Source organism: Salmo salar, chromosome 01, assembly GCF_965601325.2.
Source record: "Salmo salar chromosome 01, fSalSal1, whole genome shotgun sequence".
NCBI classification, from domain to species: Eukaryota; Metazoa; Chordata; class Actinopteri; order Salmoniformes; family Salmonidae; genus Salmo; species Salmo salar.
Window position 1 is genome coordinate 5,260,459 of NC_138291.1, and position 24,542 is coordinate 5,285,000.

A 24,542-nucleotide genomic window follows, 5' to 3' on the forward strand; every position below is an offset into this window, starting at 1 on the left:
GTAAGTAGGGGGAGAGGGTAAGTAGGGGGAGAGGGTAAGTAGGGGGAGAGGGTAAGTAGGGGGAGAGGAAATAGGGGGAGAGGAAATAGGGGGAGAGGAAATAGGGGGAGAGGAAATAGGGGGAGAGGAAGTAGGGGGAGGGGAAGTAGGGGGAGGGGAAGTAGGGGGAGGGGAAGTAGGGAGAGAGGACGTAGGGAGAGGGGAAATAGGTGGAGAGGAAGTAGGGAGAGAGGAAGTAGGGAGAGAGGAAGTAAGGAGAGAGGAAGTAGGGAGAGAGGAGGTAGGGAGAGAGGAGGTAGGGAGAGAGGAAGTAGGGAGAGGAAGTAGGGAGAGAGGAAGTAGGGAGGGGAAGTAGGGAGAGAGGAAGTAGGGAGAGGGGACGTAGGGAGAGGGGAAATAGGTGGAGAGAGGAAGTAGGGAGAGAGGAAGTAGGGAGAGGGGAAGTAGGGAGAGGGGACGTAGGGAGAGGGGACGTAGGGAGAGGGGAAATAGGGAGAGGGGAAGTAGGGAGAGGGGAAATAGGGAGAGGGGAAATAGGGAGAGGGGAAGTAGGGAGAGGGGAAGTAGGGAGAGGGGAAATAGGGAGAGGGGAAATAGGGAGAGGGGAAATAGGGAGAGGGGAAATAGGGAGAGGGGAAATAGGGAGAGAACACAAGTTTAGGAGTTTAGTACCTTCCTCATGGGCAGTAGGAGATTATAGGACATCAGCAATAACACCAGATTCCAACCGATAACGTCTCCGGTTTACCTCCAAGCAACCTGCTACCGCGGTGTAGAATAGCTACAACCCTCTGTATTATCACAGATTAAACAGCAAACTAACAGCCGGGCCTCCTACTCACCTTGACGTAGTAAGTAGTCAGGATGCGTCTGAGGTCAAACACCTGGAGCATGGAGGCAGCGCTGTTGTCCGTGATGCTGTAGCCCTCCAGGACGTACTTGGTGACCAGCACTTCCCAGGCCAGCCAGCGCTGTCCGAAGGCCGCGTTGAAAGACAGGACATGTGGCAGGTGACCTGGCTCACAGCAGCAGCAGCTCTCATCCTCCTCTACCCCCTCTGTGATGGCCTCCACCTCCCGCTGCTGGCAGTACGTACCTGGGGGGGGCAGGACGGCTTCAGAAACATGCTATAATGCATCATAAACAATATAACCTAACAGCGACAGGACGGCTTCAGAAACATGCTATAATGCTTCATAAACAATATAACCTAACAGCGACAGGACGGCTTCAGAAACATGCTATAATGCTTCATAAACTCTATAACCTAACAGCGACAGGACAGCTTCAGAAACATGCTATAATGCTTCATAAACTCTATAACCTAACCCTAACAGCGACAGGACGGCTTCAGAAACATGCTATAATGCTTCATAAACAATATAACCTAACAGCGACAGGACGGCTTCAGAAACATGCTATAATGCTTCATAAACTCTATAACCTAACCCTAACAGCGACAGGACGGCTTCAGAAACATGCTATAATGCTTCATAAACAATATAACCTAACAGCGACAGGACGGCTTCAGAAACATGCTATAATGCTTCATAAACTCTATAACGTAACCCTAACCGCGACAGCATGGCTTCATAAACATGCTATAATGCTTCATAAACTCTATAACCTAACCCTAACAGCGACAGGACGGCTTCATAAACATGCTATAATGCTTCATAAACTATATAACCTAACAGCGACAGGACGGCTTCAGAAACATGCTATAATGCTTCAGAAACTCTATAACCTAACCCTAACGGCGACAGGACGGCTTCAGAAACATGCTATAATGTTTCATAAACTCTATAACCCTAACAGCGACAGTACGGCTTCAGAAACATGCTATAATGCTTCATAAACAATATAACCTAACAGCGACAGGACGGCTTCAGAAACATGCTATAATGCTTCATAAACTCTATAACCTAACCCTAACAGCAACAGGACGACTTCAGAAACATGCTATAATGCTTCATAAACAATATAACCTAACAGCGACAGGACGGCTTCAGAAACATGCTATAATGCTTCATAAACTCTATAACCTAAACCTAACAGCAACAGGACGACTTCAGAAACATGCTATAATGCTTCATAAACTCTATAACCCTAACAGCGACAGGACGGCTTCAGAAAAATCTTGTGAACACTATGATTTAAATGTAAAGGCCGTTATTCTGACTGGAGAGATCTGCAGGCTGAACTCAAAAGTCTCCCATTGACATCAACTAACAATTGAAGCATCAGGCAGAATTGTACGGCTTATATCAAGTCAAATCAGGCCCTGAGAGAATTGTAAGAAAACCTCTTCACAACGTGATAGAAAGTGTACCGACTGTAGCCACTTCCATAAAAAAAACAGGTTTTATTTCTGCTAGGCTGCGTCAGAAGAATCTGTCCTTTCTCCCGTATGACACTTGTTCACTTCCATGACTGGTATGTGGAAAATTCCGTCTAGGCCAAGCCTACACCAATCCAACGCTTTTAAAATGTGTGGGGAGTAGGGAACGAGTGCACACTTCACAAGAGGAAGGAGAGCTATTTAGCTAGCAAGTTGAGTTTATTTTGTGTGACTCCATCCCTCTTCCTGACCTCTGAACTCCAGTCCTCGGAGCTGGAAGGTGACCAGTCCATTGCCGATCTCCACCAGGTGAACCAGGGCGTTGAGGTAGTCTGAAGCCAGGATGAAGCAGTCCCCTGTGGTGTAGTTCCCCCAGCGGCCCAGCAACAGGTCTCCACAGAGGCTGTGCTGCAGGGAGCGCGTCAGGTGCTCGTAGAATATAGAATTCAGGTTGTTGTCGTCAGAACCTGATGGAGGAAAGGACAAATTAACTTCAACAAGACGGGGAAAAATAATTGCTAGCTTACTGAATATACTAACTACTGTGATATGTGGTTGTCCTAGCTATCTGAATATACTAACTACTGTGATATGTGGTTGTCCACCTAGCTATCTGAATATACTAACTACTGTAATATGTGGTTGTCCACCTAGCTATCTGAAGATGAATACACTAACTACTGTAATATGTGGTTGTCCACCTAGCTATCTGAATATACTAACTACTGTAATATGTGGTTGTCCACCTAGCTATCTGAATATACTAACTACTGTAATATGTGGTTGTCCACCTAGCTATCTGAATATACTAACTACTGTGATATGTGGTTGTCCACCTAGCTATCTGAATATACTAACTACTGTGATATGTGGTTGTCCACCTAGCTATCTGAATATACTAACTACTGTGATATATGGTTGTCCTAGCTATCTGAATATACTAACTACTGTAATATGTGGTTGTCCCTCCTAGCTATCTGAATATACTAACTACTGTGATATATGGTTGTCCACCTAGCTATCTGAATATACTAACTACTGTAATATGTGGTTGTCCACCTAGCTATCTGAATATACTAACTACTGTAATATGTGGTTGTCCTAGCTATCTGAATATACTAACTACTGTAATATGTGGTTGTCCACCTAGCTATCTGAATATACTAACTACTGTAATATGTGGTTGTCCACCTAGCTATCTGAATATACTAACTACTGTAATATGTGGTTGTCCACCTAGCTATCTGAATATACTAACTACTGTGATATGTGGTTGTCCACCTAGCTATCTGAATATACTAACTACTGTAATATGTGGTTGTCCTAGCTATCTGAATATACTAACTACTGTAATATGTGGTTGTTCCACCTAGCTATCTGAATATACTAACTACTGTAATATGTGGTTGTCCACCTAGCTATCTGAATATACTAACTACTGTAATATGTGGTTGTCCCTCCTAGCTATCTGAATATACTAACTACTGTGATATATGGTTGTCCACCTAGCTATCTGAATATACTAACTACTGTAATATGTGGTTGTCCTAGCTATCTGAATATACTAACTACTGTAATATGTGGTTGTCCACCTAGCTATCTGAATATACTAACTACTGTAATATGTGGTTGTCCACCTAGCTATCTGAATATACTAACTACTGTGATATGTGGTTGTCCACCTAGCTATCTGAATATACTAACTACTGTGATATGTGGTTGTCCACCTAGCTATCTGAATATACTAACTACTGTAATATGTGGTTGTCCACCTAGCTATCTGAATATACTAACTACTGTAATATGTGGTTGTCCTAGCTATCTGAATATACTAACTACTGTAATATGTGGTTGTCCACCTAGCTATCTGAATATACTAACTACTGTAATATGTGGTTGTTCCACCTAGCTATCTGAATATACTAACTACTGTAATATGTGGTTGTCCTAGCTATCTGAATATACTAACTACTGTGATATGTGGTTGTCCTAGCTATCTGAATATACTAACTACTGTGATATGTGGTTGTCCTAGCTATCTGAATATACTAACTACTGTGATATGTGGTTGTCCTAGCTATCTGAATATACTAACTACTGTGATATGTGGTTGTCCCTCCTAGCTATCTGAAGATGAATGGAGTGTAAGTGCCTCTGGATAAGAGAGTCTGCTAAATGACTAACATGTCATGTAAATGCAGAGACAGACAGAGACAGATTCCACCCACCTGGGTTTCTGTCCAGTTGTGAAGCCAGTCTGGTGTTGGAGTGATCCACTCTCTTAGTGCTGCAATGGAGAACAGATCAATCAGAAACTCACTCCGACTGATACTACCAACACACATCTACCAAGAGGAGTAAAATGACTACAGACAGACAGACACAGAGAGAGAAACAGACAGAGAGCGACAGAAAAAACAGCTAGCCAGACGAGACAGACAGAGAGAGAGACAGACAGAGAGCGAGAGGGACAGAGGAGCGAGAGGGGACAGAGAGCGAGAGGGACAGAGAGCGAGAGGGACAGAGAGCGAGAGGGACAGAGAGCGGAGAGGGACAGAGAGCGAGAGGGACAGAGAGCGAGAGGGACAGAGAGCGAGAGGGACAGAGACAGAAAAACAGCTAGACAGGCAGAAAAACAGCTAGACAGAGAGCGAGACAGCTCTACCAAGAGGAGTATAGTAACAGACAGAGAGACAGACAGACAGAAAGAGAGACAGACTAGTATCAGAGAGATCATTTTTACTTGTAGTCTCTCTCCCAGAACTTGACAGGTCTGACGTAGGAGGTGATGAAGATGGCGCTGCCCAGGAAGGGGTTGAGAGGAGTTGAGAGAACAGCTGACACTACAGCCTGAACAAACAGCATGGCAGAGTCTGGGAGAGAGTAAGGAGTCAAGGAGATTTACACACCTCACATAACCTTAAGATTAGTCCTAGATACATCAAGTCCTACTCTCAGATAAATGACCATCTTATACTATCTCCAGGACATGATCAACATGAAAAACAAGGTCCTTCAACACTCTGTGGGCATCCATCTTTATTTTTTTTAATGATTAGTAGCCGTTCTGTGGAAAAGGAGAACCCTGTAAAAGATCTGACGGTAGAGATCACGTGGGAGGTTCATCTGACCACGGTAAAAAATAAAAAGGATACGAGGCACAGCGAAGGGTTGAGCGAAGGCGTGAAAGGCCGACCCCCAGGTGATCTGCCAGGGAGCGATGTAGGTGTAGACAAAACGTAGCTTGTAGAACAGCTCCCAGAGCTACACAACACAACAGGAGAGACAGAGTTAACTTCATAGGTACTACACAGAACACTTACATTTTCCTTCCTTACATTTATTTACCGTGAAAATACACATTGATCAATATTTCTGTAAATGTGCCATATTTAGTCAGCCATCTTATTTTCCTATGTGGGTAGGAAACATACTCTGGTCAGATTTTCTATATATTAAATCCTTATATTATATCATAAAGAACAGGTCTGTGTTTCATTCTGGGAAGACGTTCCCTTCTCGCCATCCTCGTTCACTCACCCTCCAACTGGCTCTACCCAGTTTCCTGCAGTAATGCTCGTCTCTACCCAGTTTCCTGCAGTAATGCTCGTCTCTACCCAGTTTCCTGCAGTAATGCTCGTCTCTACCCAGTTTCCTGCAGTAATGCTCGTCTCTACCCAGTTTCCTGCAGTAATGCTCGTCTCTACCCAGTTTCCTGCAGTAATGCTCGTCTCTACCCAGTTTCCTGCAGTAATGCTTGGCTCTACCCAGTTTCCTGCAGTAATGCTTGGCTCTACCCAGTTTCCTGCAGTAATGCTTGGCTCTACCCAGTTTCCTACAGTAATGCTTGTCTCTACCCAGTTTCCTGCAGTAATGCTTGTCTCTACCCAGTTTCCTACAGTAATGCTTGTGTCTACCCAGTTTCCTACAGTAATGCTTGTGTCTACCCAGTTTCCTGCAGTAATGCTCGTCTCTACCCAGTTTCCTGCAGTAATGCTCGTCTCTACCCAGTTTCCTGCAGTAATGCTTGTCTCTACCCAGTTTCCTGCAGTAATGCTTGGCTCTACCCAGTTTCCTGCAGTAATGCTCGTCTCTACCCAGTTTCCTGCAGTAATGCTTGCACAAAATCCAATCCCATCAAATGTACGAAATGGAGTAAAAGAGGGCAGAGAGAACATCTTCCTGGAATTAAGCACAGTCCTTGAGTCAGCGGGAATCGAACCCATGACCTTTGGTGTTGAAAGTGTTCTACCAAGTGAACCGTACTGGACCAGCGGTACTGAACCATACTGGGCCAGCGGTACTGAACCATACAGGACCAGCGTAACTGAACAGCCCAGCAGGACCAGCGTAACTGAACAGCAAAGCAGAAAAAAAATGGGGGGAAAAAAATCAACTATATGTATGGCTACTGAGCTTATCTGATCATTTTTAATCTCTGTGCTTAAAGTAAGACACAGAAATGACTAAAGAGGGAGCCAGAGATCAATATAGCCTGAGCAGGGAATTTGTTTTTTTTTTAAAGTATAAAAAAATTTTAATTAAATAAAACCTGTCCCCTCCAGCTTCCTGCTGGCCTTCGCAGATTCTGCCATTTTGTTCCTGAAGTTGCCAGTAAGAGGCTACATCAGCCGGTCAGCAACCTTTTACACATTTGAAGTGCCAAGTCATCCTACCATTTCTACTGATCTGCGTGTCAGTTATGATTTTCATCTGCACATTTTCTTGGAACAGTTCCATTTAATTTATAATAAAGTCTTCATATCTCAAAATCAATGTCATGTGGTTAGTCAATATTAAATCAAAATGATATGAATCTAAAAGTAACTTCCATTACCAAACTATGTAAAAAATAGTCTACATAAAAGCCAACAAATAAAAACAATGCAGCCTGCAGGTAGAACATCTCCTGCTGATAATAATTATCCTATAAATCACATTGGCTATGCATGGCCTGTCTGCAAGGAACTGGAAACAATGTATCAACTATCAACTTAGTCCAGCTAAAGCTCATGCTAGTAAACTGGAAACATTGTATCAACTATCAACTTAGTCCAGCTAAAGCTCATGCTAGTAAACTGGAAACATTGTATCAAATGTTCTGGGCCCTCAGAGTTTCCTGGGCCAGTGAGTTCTGGACAGACAGACACAGCTGTAGACTATTTGCCCAAAGAATAAGTAGTCATCAGGTGGCCCTATTTCATGAGGTTTCCTCCAGATCAGAGCATGACATCGTTTCCCCCCTTTTCATGTTGAGTGGTTATGGAAAGGGAGAGAGATGGAAAGATTTTTACAATAGGCTACGATGGAGGAACTACTTCCACATGTGTAACCAGGTGGACTAGTCCTACTTCTATATGTGTAACCAGGTAGACTAGTCCTACTTCTATATGTGTAACCAGGTAGACTAGTCCTACTTCTATATGGGTAACCAGGTAGACGAGTCCTACTTCTATATGCGTAACCAGGTAGACTAGTCCTACTTCTATATGGGTAACCAGGTAGACTAGTCCTACTTCTATATGGGTAACCAGGTAGACTAGTCCTACTTCTATATGCGTAACCAGGTAGACTAGTCCTACTTCTATATGGGTAACCAGGTAGACTAGTCCTACTTCTATATGGGTAACCAGGTAGACTAGTCCTACTTCTATATGTGTAACCAGGTAGACTAGTCCTACTTCTATATGTGTAACCAGGTAGACTAGTCCTACTTCTATATGTGTAACCAGGTAGACTAGTCCTACTTCTATATGTGTAACCAGGTAGACTAGTCCTACTTCTATATGGGTAACCAGGTAGACTAGTCCTACTTCTATATGGGTAACCAGGTAGACGAGTCCTACTTCTATATGGGTAACCAGGTAGACTAGTCCTACTTCTATATGGGTAACCAGGTAGACTAGTCCTACTTCTATATGTGTAACCAGGTAGACTAGTCCTACTTCTATATGTGTAACCAGGTAGACGAGTCCTACTTCTATATGTGTAACCAGGTAGACTAGTCCTACTTCTATATGGGTAACCAGGTAGACGAGTCCTACTTCTATATGGGTAACCAGGTAGACTAGTCCTACTTCTATATGTGTAACCAGGTAGACTAGTCCTACTTCTATATGTGTAACCAGGTAGACTAGTCCTACTTCTATATGTGTAACCAGGTAGACTAGTCCTACTTCTATATGTGTAACCAGGTAGACTAGTCCTACTTCTATATGTGTAACCAGGTAGACTAGTCCTACTTCTATATGTGTAACCAGGTAGACTAGTCCTACTTCTATATGTGTAACCAGGTAGACTAGTCCTACTTCTATATGTGTAACCAGGTAGACGAGTCCTACTTCTATATGTGTAACCAGGTAGACTAGTCCTACTTCTATATGGGTAACCAGGTAGACTAGTCCTACTTCTATATGGGTAACCAGGTAGACGAGTCCTACTTCTATATGGGTAACCAGGTAGACTAGTCCTACTTCTATATGTGTAACCAGGTAGACTAGTCCTACTTCTATATGTGTAACCAGGTAGACTAGTCCTACTTCTATATGGGTAACCAGGTAGACTAGTCCTACTTCTATATGGGTAACCAGGTAGACTAGTCCTACTTCTATATGTGTAACCAGGTAGACTAGTCCTACTTCTATATGGGTAACCAGGTAGACTAGTCCTACTTCTACATGTGTAACCAGGTAGACTAGTCCTACTTCTATATGTGTAACCAGGTAGACTAGTCCTACTTCTATATGTGTAACCAGGTAGACTAGTCCTACTTCTACATGGGTAACCAGGTAGACTAGTCCTACTTCTACATGTGTAACCAGGTAGACTAGTCCTACTTCTATATGTGTAACCAGGTAGACTAGTCCTACTTCTATATGTGTAACCAGGTAGACTAGTCCTACTTCTATATGTGTAACCAGGTAGACTAGTCCTACTTCTATATGGGTAACCAGGTAGACTAGTCCTACTTCTATATGGGTAACCAGGTAGACTAGTCCTACATGTGTAACCAGGTAGACTAGTCCTCTACATTGACAGGAGCGCTCCAAACAAAAAGACAATGAAGAAATGGAATGAAATAAAAACTATTTCCTCACGAGTGTAGCCTAGGTTGTGTGCTCTGTAAACGACGTGTCCACACCTACAATGACAACGGTAAGACTGGAATAATAATATTCAATGAATTAACAGAAATTACCATAACCAAACAAACATTGCAGATTCTAAATGAAGGTAATTAAGGGTAAATTTACTACTGGTGATACTGGTGTGCCATCCCCGCGGCCTCCACAATGGATTAGTCCACTCAGACGGGCGTGAATCAGACGGGCGTGAATCAGACGGGCGTGAATCAGACGGGCGTGAATCAGACCGGCGTGAATCAGACGGGCGTGAATCAGACGGGCGTGAATCAGACGGGCGTGAATCAGACGGGCGTGAATCAGACGGGCGTGAATCAGACGGGCGTGAATCAGACGGGCGTGAATCAGACGGGCGTGAATCAGACGGGCGTGAATCAGACGGGCGTGAATCAGACGGGCGTGAATCAGACGGGCGTGAATCAGACGTGTCTCATGTACCATAATTTTTGTTGTTGTTGTTGTTGTTGTTGTATACATTAACCACTGCTCGACTAAAACAAAATCGACCAGTCGACTAAATGGGGTCAGCCCTACTAATAAACATCTCCCAGGTATCAGCTCCCTTAGTTCCCCTCACCTTGCTGAAAACGATGGACATGAGGAAGAGGTCCAGCAGCAGGGTCTCTGATAGGTTGCGGTAGTCGAAGGTGAAGAAGAGGACGGTGAAGAGTACTGTGATGTACTGGTAGGTGGGGCTGCTGTAGGAGGAACGAAGCAACTTCAGACCTGCCACTGTTATCATCAACGCTCCAACCCTGTAAAGGAGAGAGGGGAGAGAGAAATGGAGAGAGGGGAGAGAGAAATGGAGAGAGGGCGAGAGAGAAATGGAGAGAGGGGAAAGAAGGAGAGAAATGGAGAGAGGGGAAAGAAGGAGAGAAATGGAGAGAGGGGGAGAGAGAAATGGAGAGAGGGGAAAGAGAAATGGAGAGAGGGGAGAGAGAAATGGAGAGAGGGGAAAGAGAAATGGAGAGAGGGGAGAGAGAAATGGAGAGAGAGAGAAATGGGAGAGGAGAGAAATGGAGAGAGGGGAGAGAGAAATGGAGAGAGGGGAGAGAGAAATGGAGAGAGGGAGAGAGAGAAATGGAGAGAGGGGAGAGAGAAATGGAGAGAGAAATGGAGAGAGGGGAGAGAGAAATGGAGAGAGGGGAGAGAGAAATGGAGAGAGGGGAAAGAGAGAGAGATAAGAAGAGGGGACTTTATGACTGCATGTTTGTTTAACTACCCAGCGGGCGAATCACTAAAACCAGATTACAACCGTAATCACCAGATTACAGCTACCTGCTGGTTAACACAGAGAGATAGAGCTGGTTAACACAGAGAGATAGAGCTGGTTAACACAGAGAGATAGAGCTGGTTAACACAGAGACAGAGAATAGAGCTGGTTAACACGGAGAATAGAGCTGGTTAACACGGACAGAGAATAGAGCTGGTTAACACAGAGCATAGAGCTGGTTAACACGGAGAATAGAGCTGGTTAACACAGAGAATAGAGCTGGTTAACACAGAGACAGAGAATAGAGCTGGTTAACACGGAGAATAGAGCTGGTTAACACAGAGAGACAGAGAATAGAGCTGGTTAACACAGAGACACAGAGAGAAGAGAGCTGGTTAACACAGAGAGATAGAGCTGGTTAACACAGAGAGATAGAGCTGGTTAACACAGAGAGATAGAGCTGGTTAACACAGAGAGATAGAGCTGGTTAACACAGAGAGATAGAGCTGGTTAACACAGAGCTGGTTAACACAGAGAGATAGAGCTGGTTAACACACAGAGATAGAGCTGGTTAACACACAGAGATAGAGCTGGTTAACACACAGAGATAGAGCTGGTTAACACACAGAGATAGAGCTGGTTAACACAGAGATAGAGCTGGTTAACACAGAGCATAGAGCTGGTTAACACAGAGCATAGAGCTGGTTAACACAGAGAATAGAGCTGGTTAACACAGAGAATAGAGCTGGTTAACACAGAGAGACAGAGAATAGAGCTGGTTAACACAGAGCATAGAGCTGGTTAACACAGAGAGAATAGAGCTGGTTAACACAGAGAGATAGAGCTGATTAACACATAGAGCATAGAGCTGGTTAACACAGAGAATAGAGCTGGTTAACACAGAGAATAGAGCTGGTTAACACAGAGAATAGAGCTGGTTAACACAGAGAGACAGAGAATAGAGCTGGTTAACACAGAGCATAGAGCTGGTTAACACAGAGAGAATAGAGCTGGTTAACACAGAGAGATAGAGCTGATTAACACAGAGAGAATAGAGCTGGTTAACATAGAGACACAGAGAATAGAGCTGGTTAACACAGAGAGATAGAGCTGGTTAACACAGAGACACAGAGAATAGAGCTGGTTAACACAGAGAGATAGAGCTGGTTAACACAGAGACAGAGAATAGAGCTGGTTAACATAGAGAAATAGAGCTGGTTAACACAGAGATAGAGCTGGTTAACACAGAGATAGAGCTGGTTAACACAGAGAGATAGAGCTGGTTAACACAGAGAGATAGAGCTGGTTAACACAGAGAAATAGAGCTGGTTAACACAGAGAATAGAGCTGGTTAACACAGAGACAGAGAAATAGAGCTGGTTAACACAGAGAGACAGAGCTGGTTAACACAGAGAGACAGAGCTGGTTAACACAGAGAGATAGAGCTGGTTAACACAGAGAGATAGAGCTGGTTAACACAGAGAGATAGAGCTGGTTAACACAGAGAGATAGAGCTGGTTAACACAGAGAGATAGAGCTGGTTAACACAGAGAAATTGAGCTGGTTAACACGGAGAATTGAGCTGGTTAACACAGAGAATAGAGCTGGTTAACACAGAGAATAGAGCTGGTTAACACAGAGAATAGAGCTGGTTAATACAGAGAGACAGAGAATAGATCTGGTTAACACAGAGAATAGAGCTGGTTAACAGAGAGACAGAATAGAGCTGGTTAACATAGAGAGACAGAGAATAGAGCTGGTTAACATAGAGAATAGAGCTGGTTAGCAGAGAATAGAGCTGGTTAACACAGAGAATAGAGCTGGTTAACACAGAGAATAGAGCTGGTTAACACAGAGAGAATAGAGCTGGTTAACACAGAGAGATAGAGCTGATTAACACAGAGAGATAGAGCTGATTAACACAGAGAATAGAGCTGGTTAACATAGAGACACAGAGAATAGAGCTGGTTAACACAGAGAGATAGAGCTGGTTAACACAGAGACACAGAGAATAGAGCTGGTTAACACAGAGAGATAGAGCTGGTTAACACAGAGATAGAGCTGGTTAACACAGAGACAGAGAATAGAGCTGGTTAACATAGAGAAATAGAGCTGGTTAACACAGAGATAGAGCTGGTTAACACAGAGGTAGAGCTGGTTAACACAGAGATATAGCGCTGGTTAACACAGAGAAATAGAGCTGGTTAACACAGAGAATAGAGCTGGTTAACACAGAGGACAGAGAAATAGAGCTGGTTAACACAGAGAGACAGAGCTGGTTAACACAGAGAGATAGAGCTGGTTAACACAGAGAGATAGAGCTGGTTAACACAGAGAGATAGAGCTGGTTAACACAGAGAAATAGAGCTGGTTAACACGGAGAATAGAGCTGGTTAACACAGAGAATAGAGCTGGTTAACACAGAGAATAGAGCTGGTTAACACAGAGAATACAGCTGGTTAATACAGAGAGACAGAGAATAGATCTGGTTAACACAGAGAATAGAGCTGGTTAACAGAGAGACAGAATAGAGCTGGTTAACATAGAGAGACAGAGAATAGAGCTGGTTAACATAGAGAATAGAGCTGGTTAGCAGAGAATAGAGCTGGTTAACACAGAGAATAGAGCTGGTTAACACAGAGAATAGAGCTGGTTAACATAGAGAGAGAGATAGAGCTGGTTAACATAGAGAATAGAGCTGGTTAACACAGAGAATAGAGCTGGTTAACACAGAGAATAGAGCTGGTTAACATAGAGAGATAGAGCTGGTTAACATAGATAGATAGAGTTAATAGAGATAGATAGAATAAGAAAGAAACATAGACAACCAGATAAGAACAATGTTCCATATGTTAAGCACTCCATTTCTAAAGGTCTTCACGGGTCGAGAGACAGAGACAGAGAGACAGAGACAGAGACAGAGACAGAGAGAGAGAGAGAGAGAGAGAGAGAGAGAGAGAGAGACAGAGAGAGAGAGGAGCCTTGGCTACTGAGGACACACAGACGGACGAGCCTTGGCTACTGTTGATTGTGAAGATGGAGGCCTTTTTTCCATTGAAGTAAAAGGAAAGTTAGAGAAGACGGAATATAGTGAATGGAGGCCGACAAGGAGAATATCCTCGGAGACAAGTTTTAATATTGTAGTGGACAAAGATGAGAAGAACGTTGATGCGGACAAACGGACTGTGTGCAACTAGCTATTCAGGTTTGATGCCATGTTCTAACTTTCATTTATTTTATTGTTTTTTTATCATTATTATTGTACACTGAGTGGTTATGGTTGTTGTCCTGTTGGAAGGGGAACCTTCGCCCCAGTCTGAGGTCCTGAGAAGGTTTTCATCAAGAATCTCTCTGTACTTTGGTCTGTTCATCTTTCCCCTCGATCCTGACTAGTCTCCCTGCCGCTGAAAAACATCCCCACAGCATGATGCTGCCACCACCATGCTTCAACCGTAGGGATGATGCCAGGTTTCCTCCAGACGTGACGCTTGGCATTCAGGCCAAAGTGTTAAATGTTGGTTTCATCAGACCAGAGAATCTTGTTTCTCATGGTCTGAGAGTCCTTTAGGTGCCTTTTGGCAAACTCTAAGCGGGCTGTCGTGCCTTTTACTGAGGAGTGGCTTCCGTCTGGCCAGTCTACCATAAAGGCCTCATTGGTGGAGTGCTGCAGAGATGGTTGGGGTTCTGGAAGGTTCTCCCATCTCCACACAGGAGCTCTGTCAGAGTGACCATCGGGTTCTTGGTCACCGACCAAGGCCCTTCTCCTCCGATCGCTCCGTCCTCGGGTCCGTTCAGGAAATGGGTCTTTGGAAATTAGTTATTTCCCCCATATCGCGTATCGGGTCCAACTTCTTGGCCCCTTGAAGACCTTTACTCCATTCCCTATACACAGTGTCCTATGAGCCCAGGTCACAACTAGTGCACTAGAGTATAGAGTGGCATTTTGAGATAAAGCCAGGTAGAGGACTCACTCAGTGTCCAGTTTCCTGGGACTGGCCAGTTCCCTGGCGCTGCCACTCAGCACGTTGAGGATGACCAGGGGATACAGAATATTCTTCTCTAAGAACAACAGCCATACGTGGAGCTTCTCAAACCACATCACATGGGCCGCGCCTACAAACAAACAAACAAACAAGACAGTTTGGTCAGTCAGTTAGCACAGTGGCTACGCTGTGAATATAACCTACTACACATCGAAGCCTACTCATGGAAGTAAAAAGCACTTTGAATTGAATCTCCATTAAAACATAGTCCTGGATAAAGTTAATGCAGGTCTGTTAAAATGGCCCCCTAAAATGTTAACTGACAGCAGGAAAGATAATTTCCACCAATCCAGTTGGGTATTTGGGGTGACTTTACCTCTGACCTCGAACTGGTAGTACTCCCTGGTCTTCAGCAGTGGTGTGAGAAGCAGTACCAGGGCAGCTGCTTACGGACCTGTGGCAGCAGGTAGTGTGTTAACAGACCCACTGCTCCCAGTAGAGAGTACAGCACGTAGCTCAGGAACGGCTGTGGTGGTCAACAAGGATGGGGAGAAGAGCAGAGAGATAGGGGGGAGAGAAGAGAGGGGGAGAGAGAGAAGAGAGAGAGAAGAGAGAGAAGAGAGAGAGAAGAGAGAGAGGGGAGAGACAGGGGAGAGAGAGGGGAGAGAGAGAGAGAGAGAGAGAGAGAGAGAGGAGAGAGAGGGGGGGTAGAGAGAGAGAGAAGAGAGGGGGAGAGAGAGAGAGGAGCGAGACACAGGGAGGGAGAGAGAGGAGAGAGACAGATGGTGGTACAGGAAGAGAGAGAGGAGAGAGAGATGGTGGTACAGGGAGAGAGAGAGAGAGAGAGAGAGAGAGACAGATGGTGGTACAGGGAGGGAGAGAGAGAGAGAGAGAGAGAGAGAGAGAGAGAGAGAGAGAGAGAGAGAGAGAGAGAGACAGATGGTGGTACAGGGAGAGAGAGACAGATGGTGGTACAGGGAGAGAGAGAGAGAGAAAGAGAGAGAGAGAGACACAGATGGTGGTACAGGGAGAGAGAGAGAGAGAGAGAGAGAGAGATGGTGGTACAGAGAGAGAGAGAGAGAGAGAGAGAGAAAGAGAGAGAGACAGAGAGAGAGAGAGAGACAGAGAGAGAGAGAGAGACAGAGACAGATGGTGGTACAGGGAGAGAGAGAGAGAGAGAGACAAATGGTGGTACAGGGAGAGAGAGAGAGAGAGACAAATGGTGGTACAGGGAGGAGAGAGAGAGAGAGAGAGAGAGAGAGAGAGAGAGAGAGAGAGAGAGAGAGAGAGAGAGAGAGAGAGAGAGAGGGAGAGACAGATGGTGGTACAGGGAGAGAGAGAGAGACAGATGGTGGTACAGGGAGAGAGACAGATGGTGGTACAGGGAGAGAGAGAGACAGATGGTGGTACAGGGAGAGAGAGAGACAGATGGTGGTACAGGGAGGGAGAGACAGATGTTATACATGTGATAGAACATTTTCTTATCAGGCATTTTGCTTTCAACTCTTCCTGACACACACACTCAGAGAGGTTGGAAACCAGGTACATCACAACACCACCAAAGCAGTTTAGTGCCCTGATCAAGGGCACAATGGCAAGAGATGAACGATGCAGAGCTCTACTGTACCTGCAGAACGATGAACATGGTGCTGACGTGGATGGCAAAGTAGAGGACGGCGATGACAACGCAGACGATCAGGTCGGAATGAAGACGCTCACTCTGGGGGACAGACAGGAGCACTGTTAGGTTTGGAGGAGAGGACAGACAGACAGACAGACAGACAGACAGACAGACAGACAGACAGACAGACAGACAGACAGACAGACAGACAGACAGACAGACAGACAGACAGACAGACAGACAGACAGACAGACAGACAGACAGACAGACAGACAGACAGACAGACAGACAGACAGACAGACAGACAGACAGACAGACAGACAGACAGACAGACAGACAGACAGACAGACAGACAGACAGACAGACAGACAGACAGACAGACAGACAGACAGACAGACAGACAGACAGGAGGACTGTTAGGTTAGGAGGAGAGGACAGACAGACAGACAGGAGGACTGTGAGCCAACACTAACAGATCTGAGACCAGGTGATAACCAGGGGTGGTTGATATTGATGCCTGACGTCAGAACAGTAAGGTTTGGAATTACACCACAACATCCTTGGAATACAGCCCAGAGACATTACAGTGATCAAATTCTGACTAACTAACAACTCAGCATGAAGCAGGGTTAAGGAGACAGAGAGGAGGAGAGGAGGAGAGGAGACAGAGAGGAGGAGAGGAGGGTTAAGGAGACAGAGGAGGAGAGGAGGGTTAAGGAGACAGAGAGGAGGAGAGGAGGGTTAAGGAGACAGAGAGGAGGAGAGGAGGGTTAAGGAGACAGAGAGGAGGAGAGGAGGGTTAAGGAGACAGAGAGGAGGAGAGGAGGGTTAGGAGACAGAGAGGAGGAGAGGAGGGTTAGGAGACAGAGAGGAGGAGAGGAGGGTTAGGAGACAGGGTTAGGAAACAGAGAGGAGGAGAGGAGGGTTAAGGAGACAGAGAGGAGGAGAGGAGGGTTAGGAGACAGAGAGGAGGAGAGGAGGGTTAGGAGACAGGGTTAGGAAACAGAGAGGAGGAGTGGAGGGTTAAGGAGACAGAGAGGAGGAGAGGAGGGTTAGGAGACAGAGAGGAGGAGAGGAGGGTTAGGAGACAGAGAGGAGGAGAGGAGGGTTAGGAGACAGAGAGGAGGAGAGGAGGGTTAGGAGACAGAGAGGAGGAGAGGAGGGTTAGGAGACAGAGAGGAGGAGGGTTAAGGAGACAGAGAGGAGGAGAGGAGGGTTAGGAGACAGAGAGGAGGAGGGTTAAGGAGACAGAGAGGAGGAGAGGAGGGTTAAGGAGACAGAGAGGAGGAGAGGAGGGTTAAGGAGACAGAGAGGAGGAGAGGAGGGTAAGGAGACAGAGAGGAGGAGGGTTAGGAGACAGAGAGGAGGAGAGGAGGGTTAAGGAGACAGAGAGGAGGAGAGGAGGGTTAGGAGACAGAGAGGAGGGTTAAGGAGACAGAGAGGAGGAGAGGAGGGTTAAGGAGACAGAGAGGAGGAGAGGAGGGTTAGGAGACAGAGAGGAGGAGAGGAGGGTTAGGAGACAGAGAGGAGGAGAGGAGGGTTAGGAGACAGAGAGGAGGAGAGGAGGGTTAGGAGACAGAGAGGAGGAGAGGAGGGTTAAGGAGACAGAGAGGAGGAGAGGAGGGTTGAGACAGAGAGGAGGAGAGGAGGGTTAGGAAACAGAGAGGAGGAGAGGAGGGTTAGGAGACAGAGAGGAGGAGAGGAGGGTTAGGAGACAGAGAGGAGGAGGGTTAAGGAGACAGAGAGGAGGAGAGGAGGGTTAGGAAACAGAGAGGAGGAGAGGAGGGTTAGGAAACAGAGAGGAGGAGAGGAGGGTTAGGAGACAGAGAGGAGGAGGGGAGGGTTAGGAAACAGAGAGGAGGAGAGGAGGGTTAGGAGACAGAGAGGAGGAGAGGAGGGTTAGGAGACAGAGAGGAGGAGAGGAGGGTTAGGAGACAGAGGAGGAGAGGAGACAGAGAGGAGGAGAGGAGGGTTGAGACAGAGAGGAGGAGAGGAGGGTTAGGAAACAGAGAGGAGGAGAGGAGGGTTAGGAGGACAGAGAGGAGGAGAGGAGGGTTAGGAAACAGAGAGGAGGAGAGGAGGGTTAGGAGACAGAGAGGAGGAGAGGAGGGTTAAGGAGACAGAGAGGAGGAGAGGAGGGTTAGGAGACAGAGAGGAGGAGAGGAGGGTTAGGAGACAGAGAGGAGGAGAGGAGGGTTAGGAGACAGAGAGGAGGAGAGGAGGGTTAGGAGACAGAGGAGGAGAGGAGACAGAGAGGAGGAGAGGAGGGTTAAGACAGAGAGGAGGAGAGGAGGGTTAGGAGGAGGAGAGGAGGGTTAGGAGACAGACAGGGAGGGGTAGGAGACAGACAGGGAGGGTAGTAGACAGACAGGAGGGAGGGTAGGAGACAGACAGGAGGGAGGGTAGGAGACAGACAGGGTGGAGGGTAGGAGACAGACAGGTGGGAGGGTAGGAGACAGACAGGGAGGGGTAGGAGACAGACAGGGAGGGAGGGTTAGGAGACAGACGAGGAGGGAGGGTAGGAGACAGACAGGAGGAGGGAGGGAGGAGAGGAGGGAGTGGTGAGGGAAGGGAGGGGAGCAGACAGGGAGGGTAGTAGACAGACAGGAGGGGAGGGGTAGGAGACAGACAGGGAGGGTAGTAGATACAGACAGGAGGGAGGGTAGGAGACAGACAGGAGGGAGGGTAGGAGACAGACAGGAGGGAGGGTAGGAGACAGACAGGAGGGAGGGTAGGAGACAGACAGGAGGGAGGGTAGGAGACAGACAGGAGGGAGGGTAGGAGACAGACAGGAGGGAGGGTAGGAGACAGACAGGAGGGAGGGTAGGAGACAGACAGGAGGGAGGGGGTAGGAGACAGACAGGAGGGAGGGTAGGAGACAGACAGGAGGGAGGGTAGGAGACAGACAGGAGGGAGGGTAGGAGACAGACAGGAGGGAGGGTAGGAGACAGACAGGAGGGAGGGTAGGAGACAGACAGGAGGGAGGGTAGGAGACAGACAGGAGGGAGGGTAGGAGACAGACAAGAGGGAGGGTAGGAGACAGACAGGGAGGGAGGGTAGGAGACAGACACGAGGGAGGGTAGGAGACAGACAGGGAGGGAGGGTAGGAGACAGACAGGAGGGAGGGTAGGAGACAGACAGGAGGGAGGGTAGGAGACAGACAGGAGGGAGGGTAGGAGACAGGACAGGGAGGGTAGGGAAGAGGAGGGGGTGGAGAAGAGGGTGGGAGGGAGGAGACAGACAGGAGGGAGGGTAGGAGACAGACAGGAGGGAGGGTAGGAGACAGACAGGAGGAGGGAGCGTTAGAGCGAGAGGAGGATGGATTTACAAAGACTCGATAATGAGGCCTGATTAGAACCAGTCAACATTACAACCACCACTTACCACAGAACCACTTGAGCTTTTCAGGATGAGGGTCCTGCACCTCAGACAACTAACTACAGTGCCTTCAGAAAGTATTCATACCCCTTCATTTAATCCACATTTTGTTGTGTTACAACCTGAATTCAAAATGTATTAAATGTATTTAAAAACAAATACACAAATATCTAATCTACATTACCATTCACACCCAAGTCAATACTTTGTAGAATCACCTTTGACAGTGATTACAGCTGTGAGTCTTTCTGGGTAAGTCTTTGCACACCTGGATTGTACAATATTTGCACATTATTCGTTTTTAAATTCTTCAAGCTCTGTCAAATTGATTGTTGATCATTACTAGACAAACATTTTCCCCGGAGTCGCCTCTTCACTGTTGACGTTGAGATTGGTGTTTTGCGGATATTATTTAATGAAGCTGCCAAGTTGAGGACTTGTGAGGCGTCTGTTTCTCAAACTAGACACTCTAATGTGGATCCATTTATCACATGGAATAGCCTTCATTTCTCAGAACAAGAATAGACTGACGAGTTTCAGAAGAAAGTACTTTGTTACTGGCCATTTTGAGCCTGTTATTGAACCCACAAATGCTGATGCTCCAGATACTCAACTAGTCTAAAGAAGGCCAGTTTTATTGCTTCTTTAACCAGAACAACAGTTTTCAGCTGTGCTAACATAATTGCAAAAGGGTTTTCTAATGATCAATTAGCCTTTTTAAAATGATAAACTTGGATTAGCTAACACAACGTGCCATTGGAACACAGGAGTGATGGTTGCTGATAATGGGCCTCTGTACGCCTATGTAGATATTCCATAAAAAATCTGCCGTTTCCAGCTACAATCGTCATTTACAACAATGTCTACACTGTATTTCTGATCAATGTGATGTTATTTTAATGGACATTTCTAAGTGACCCCAAACTTTTGAACGGTAGTGTGTGTATTTATTTCTTACCCCTCTTTCTCCCCAATTTCGTGATATCCAAATTGGTAGTTACAGTCTTGTCTCATTGCTGCAAGTCCCTTATGGACTCGGGAGAAGTGAGAGCCATGAGTCCTCTGAAACACGACCCTGCCAAACAGCACTGCTTCTTGACACACTGCTCGGTTAACCCGGAAGCCAGCCGCACCAATGTGTCAGAGGAAACACCGTCCAACTGGCGACAGGAAGTCAGCTTGCAGGTGTCCGGCCTGCCACAAGGATTCGCTAGAGCACAATGGGACAAGGACATCCCGGCCGGCCAAAACCTCCCATGACGACGCTGGGCCAATCGTTTGTCACCTCATGGGTTTCCCGGTCGCGGCCCGGCTGCAACACAGCCTGGGATCGAACCCACGTCTGTAGTGACGGCTCAAGCACTGCGATGCAGTGCCTTAGACCACTGCACCACTTGGGAGGCACCACGGCAAACCATTTCTGTATGGACCTCGTTTTGTGAACTTTATAGTTGGCACTATGCATTCGGGCAGGTAGCGTTCTCCTGGCATCCTCCAAACCCAGATTCGTCCGTCAGACTGCCAGATGGTGAAGTGTGATTCATCACTCCAGAGAACGTGTTTCCACTGCTCCAAAGTCAAATGGCGGCGAGCTTTACACCCCTCCAGCTGACGCTTGGCATTGCGCATGGTGATCTTAGGCTTGTGTGCGGCTGCTCGGCCATGGAAACCCATTTCATGAAGCTCCTGACGAGCAGTTATTGTGCTGACGTTGCTTCCAGAGGCAGTTTAGAACTCAGTAGTGAGTGATGCAACTGAGGACAGACGATTTTTAAACGCTACAGCACTCAGCGATCCCGTTCTATGAGTTTTTGTGGTCTACCACTTCACGGCTGAGCCGTTGTTGCTCCTAGATGTTTCCACTTCACAATAACACCACTTACAGTTGACCAGGGCAACTCTAGCAGGGCAGAAATTTGACGAACTGACTTTTTGGAAAGGTGGCATCCTATGACCGTGCCACGGTGAGCTCTTCAGTACAGGCCATTCTACTGCCAATGTTTGTCTATGGAGATTGCATGGCAGTGCGCTCAATTTTATACACCTTTCAGCAACGGGTGTGACTGAAATGGCTGAATCCACTAATTTGAAGGGATATCCACATACGTGTGTGTGTGTGTGTGTGTGTGTGTGTGTGTGTGTGTGTGTGTGTGTATATATATATATATATATAGTGTATAGGGATGGCAGGTAGTATAGTGGTTAGAGCGTTGGACTAGTTAGATCGAATCCCCGAGATGACAAGGTAAAAATCTGTCGTTCTGCCCCTAAGCAAGGCAGTTAATCCTAGGCCGTCATTGAAAATAACAATTTCTTCTAAACTGACTTGTTAAATAAAAAATATTCAATGTCTGCTTATTTTTTGTTGTTGGTGACCTTCTTTGCGAGACGTTGGAAAACCTCCCTGGTCTTTGTGGTTGAATCTGTGTTTGAAATTCACTGCTCGACTGAGGGACCTTACAGATAATTGTATGTGTGGGGTACAGAGATGAGGTAGTCATTCATAAATCATATTAAACACTTATTGCACACAGAGTCCATGTAACTTATTATGTGACTTGTTAAGCATATTTTTTTTACTCGTGAACTTAATTAAGGCCTGGCATAACAAATGGTTTGAATACTTATTGACTCAAGACATTTCAGCTTTTCATCAAAACACAACGAATCATTATGGGGTGTCGTGTGTCGGCCAGTGACACAAAATCTCAATTTAATCAATTTTATATTCAGGCTGTAACACAACAACATGTCAAGGGGTGTGAATACTTTCTGAAGGCACTGTAACTAACTAACTAACTAACTAACTAACTAACTAACTAGTACTCACCACAGAACCCCTGAGTTTCTCAGGTAAAGGGTCCTGAACCTCAGACAACTAACTAACTAACTAACTAACTAACTAGTACTCACCACAGAACCCCTGAGTTTCTCAGGTAAAGGGTCCTGAACCTCAGACAACTAACTAACTAACTAACTAACTAACTAGTACTCACCACAGAACCCCTGAGTTTCTCAGGTAAAGGGTCCTGAACCTCAGACAACTAACTAACTAACTAACTAACTAACTAACTAGTACTCACCACAGAACCCCTGAGTTTCTCAGGTAAAGGGTCCTGAACCTCAGACAACAACTAACTAACTAACTAACTAACTAACTAGTACTCACCACAGAGCCCCTGAGTTTCTCAGGTAAAGGGTCCTGAACCTCAGACAACTAACTAACTAACTAACTAACTAACTAACTAACTAACTAACTAACTAACTAACTAACTAGTACTCACCACAGAGCCCCTGAGTTTCTCAGGTAAAGGGTCCTGAACCTCAGACTGGGGGTCTTCTGTGTTGTTTTCCTTCATGTTGGGCAGAAGCTTGGAATGCACCAAGGAACTATAGAAAAGGGAAAACGCAACGGGGGTCAGTGGAAATACAATCCAAACCACTGGTCAAGGATAGTATGTCAAAAGGTCAAATGTCATCAAGTCCCCCCGAGAATAGTGTAGTTCATGCATGTAGAAATATGTCTGTCAGATAGAAAGGGAGGTCCTGTAGGATAGACTCACATCAGGACAGAGGGGTCGCTGCTCTGCCGGCTCAGATGGTAGGAGACAGCCACCAGGAGGCCGCAGAACAACGAGAACAACACAGGGATGTGCTGTGGTTCCCAGGACTCCTGTTAGATAGAGGAACATACAGGGGTTAGAACCGCAGAACAATGAGAACAACACAGGGATGTGCTGTGGTTCCCAGGACTCCTGTTAGATAGAGGAACATACAGGGGTTAGAAACCGCAGAACAACGAGAAAACAAACACACAACAGGGATGAGAGGATGGTTCTGACCTTTAGGGCCCCGTAGCAGAGGCCGTAGAGCAGGGCCACGGTGACCGCGCTTCGCAGGACACTGTAGAGAGATGACAGAAGGCTGGTGGAGGCTGTGGGGGGGGGGGGAAGCAGGTAAAGAAGAAGAGGTCAGCGCCACATCAGAGCCCATAGTGTTTTGACATTTGGTGCAACGAAATTCATCTCTCTCTCTCTCTCTCTCTCTCTCTCTCTCTCTCTCTCTCTCTCTCTCTCTCTCTCTCTCTCTCTCTCTCTCTCTCTCTCTCTCTCTCTCTCTCTCTCTCTCTCTCTCTCTCTCTCTCTCTCTCTCTCTCTCTCTCTCTCTCTCTCTCTCTCTCTCTCTCTCTCTCTCTCTCTCTCTCTCTCTCTCTCTCTCTCTCTCTCTCTCTCTCTCTCTCTCTCCTCTCTCTCTCTCTCTCTCTCTCTCTCTCTCTCTCTCTCTCTCTCTCTCTCTCTCTCTCTCTCTCTCTCTCTCTCTCTCTCTCACACACACACGTCAGAATGTTTAAAACGACGTGTTTAATTTGCCCACAACTTACAAAGGTCAAAGAGACCTTATCAGTGAGACAGCAGAGAGCATCTAGATTTGTAAAATGTGTGTACTGCCATTGCATTGGTGCAGCTGTATATGCATTTCATTTATATTTATTTATTCACTGACCGTTCCCCCCGAACACGTGGATATCCAACTGTTCAAAGAGGTACATGAGGAAGGTGTTGACCTGGGGGAGGAGGCCCGCGAAGAACACGATAGGAAAGCACAGAGTGAACACTACGGACAAACGAACAGGGAGGAAAGATAAAAACAGTAACAGAATTAACTCAAAAAAAAAAAAAACACCTCGTATGACCACAAACTACGTCAAAGTAGCCAAAAACATTCGGCAAAAAAAATAAATAAAAAAAAAAGATATTCTGAAAATGTGTCATACAGTGTTCATGTTTAGATGATTGTGGAAAGATCAGAGTAACACTTTTATCCAAAACAATTAACATATTCATGTTACTGCAGTCTCACCGAT

The 24,542-nt window shown here is 46.0% G+C and overlaps 1 protein-coding gene across 1 annotated transcript in view; it reads right to left on the bottom strand.

Moving 5' to 3' along the window:
- The window catches only part of pcnx1 (pecanex 1), a 179,663-nt gene that overhangs the window by 16,641 nt on the left and 138,480 nt on the right, over window positions 1-24,542 (bottom strand). Inside the window, 15 exon segments of the mRNA XM_045707680.2 lie at window positions 843-1,096; window positions 2,593-2,808; window positions 4,570-4,628; window positions 5,085-5,214; window positions 5,497-5,605; window positions 10,061-10,238; window positions 14,668-14,809; window positions 15,056-15,097; window positions 15,100-15,205; window positions 16,307-16,399; window positions 22,963-23,068; window positions 23,242-23,351; window positions 23,521-23,612; window positions 24,182-24,292; window positions 24,539-24,542. The exon segment at window positions 24,539-24,542 is cut by the window's right edge and continues 168 nt beyond it. Coding sequence (XP_045563636.2) covers window positions 843-1,096; window positions 2,593-2,808; window positions 4,570-4,628; window positions 5,085-5,214; window positions 5,497-5,605; window positions 10,061-10,238; window positions 14,668-14,809; window positions 15,056-15,097; window positions 15,100-15,205; window positions 16,307-16,399; window positions 22,963-23,068; window positions 23,242-23,351; window positions 23,521-23,612; window positions 24,182-24,292; window positions 24,539-24,542 — 1,752 coding nt within the window.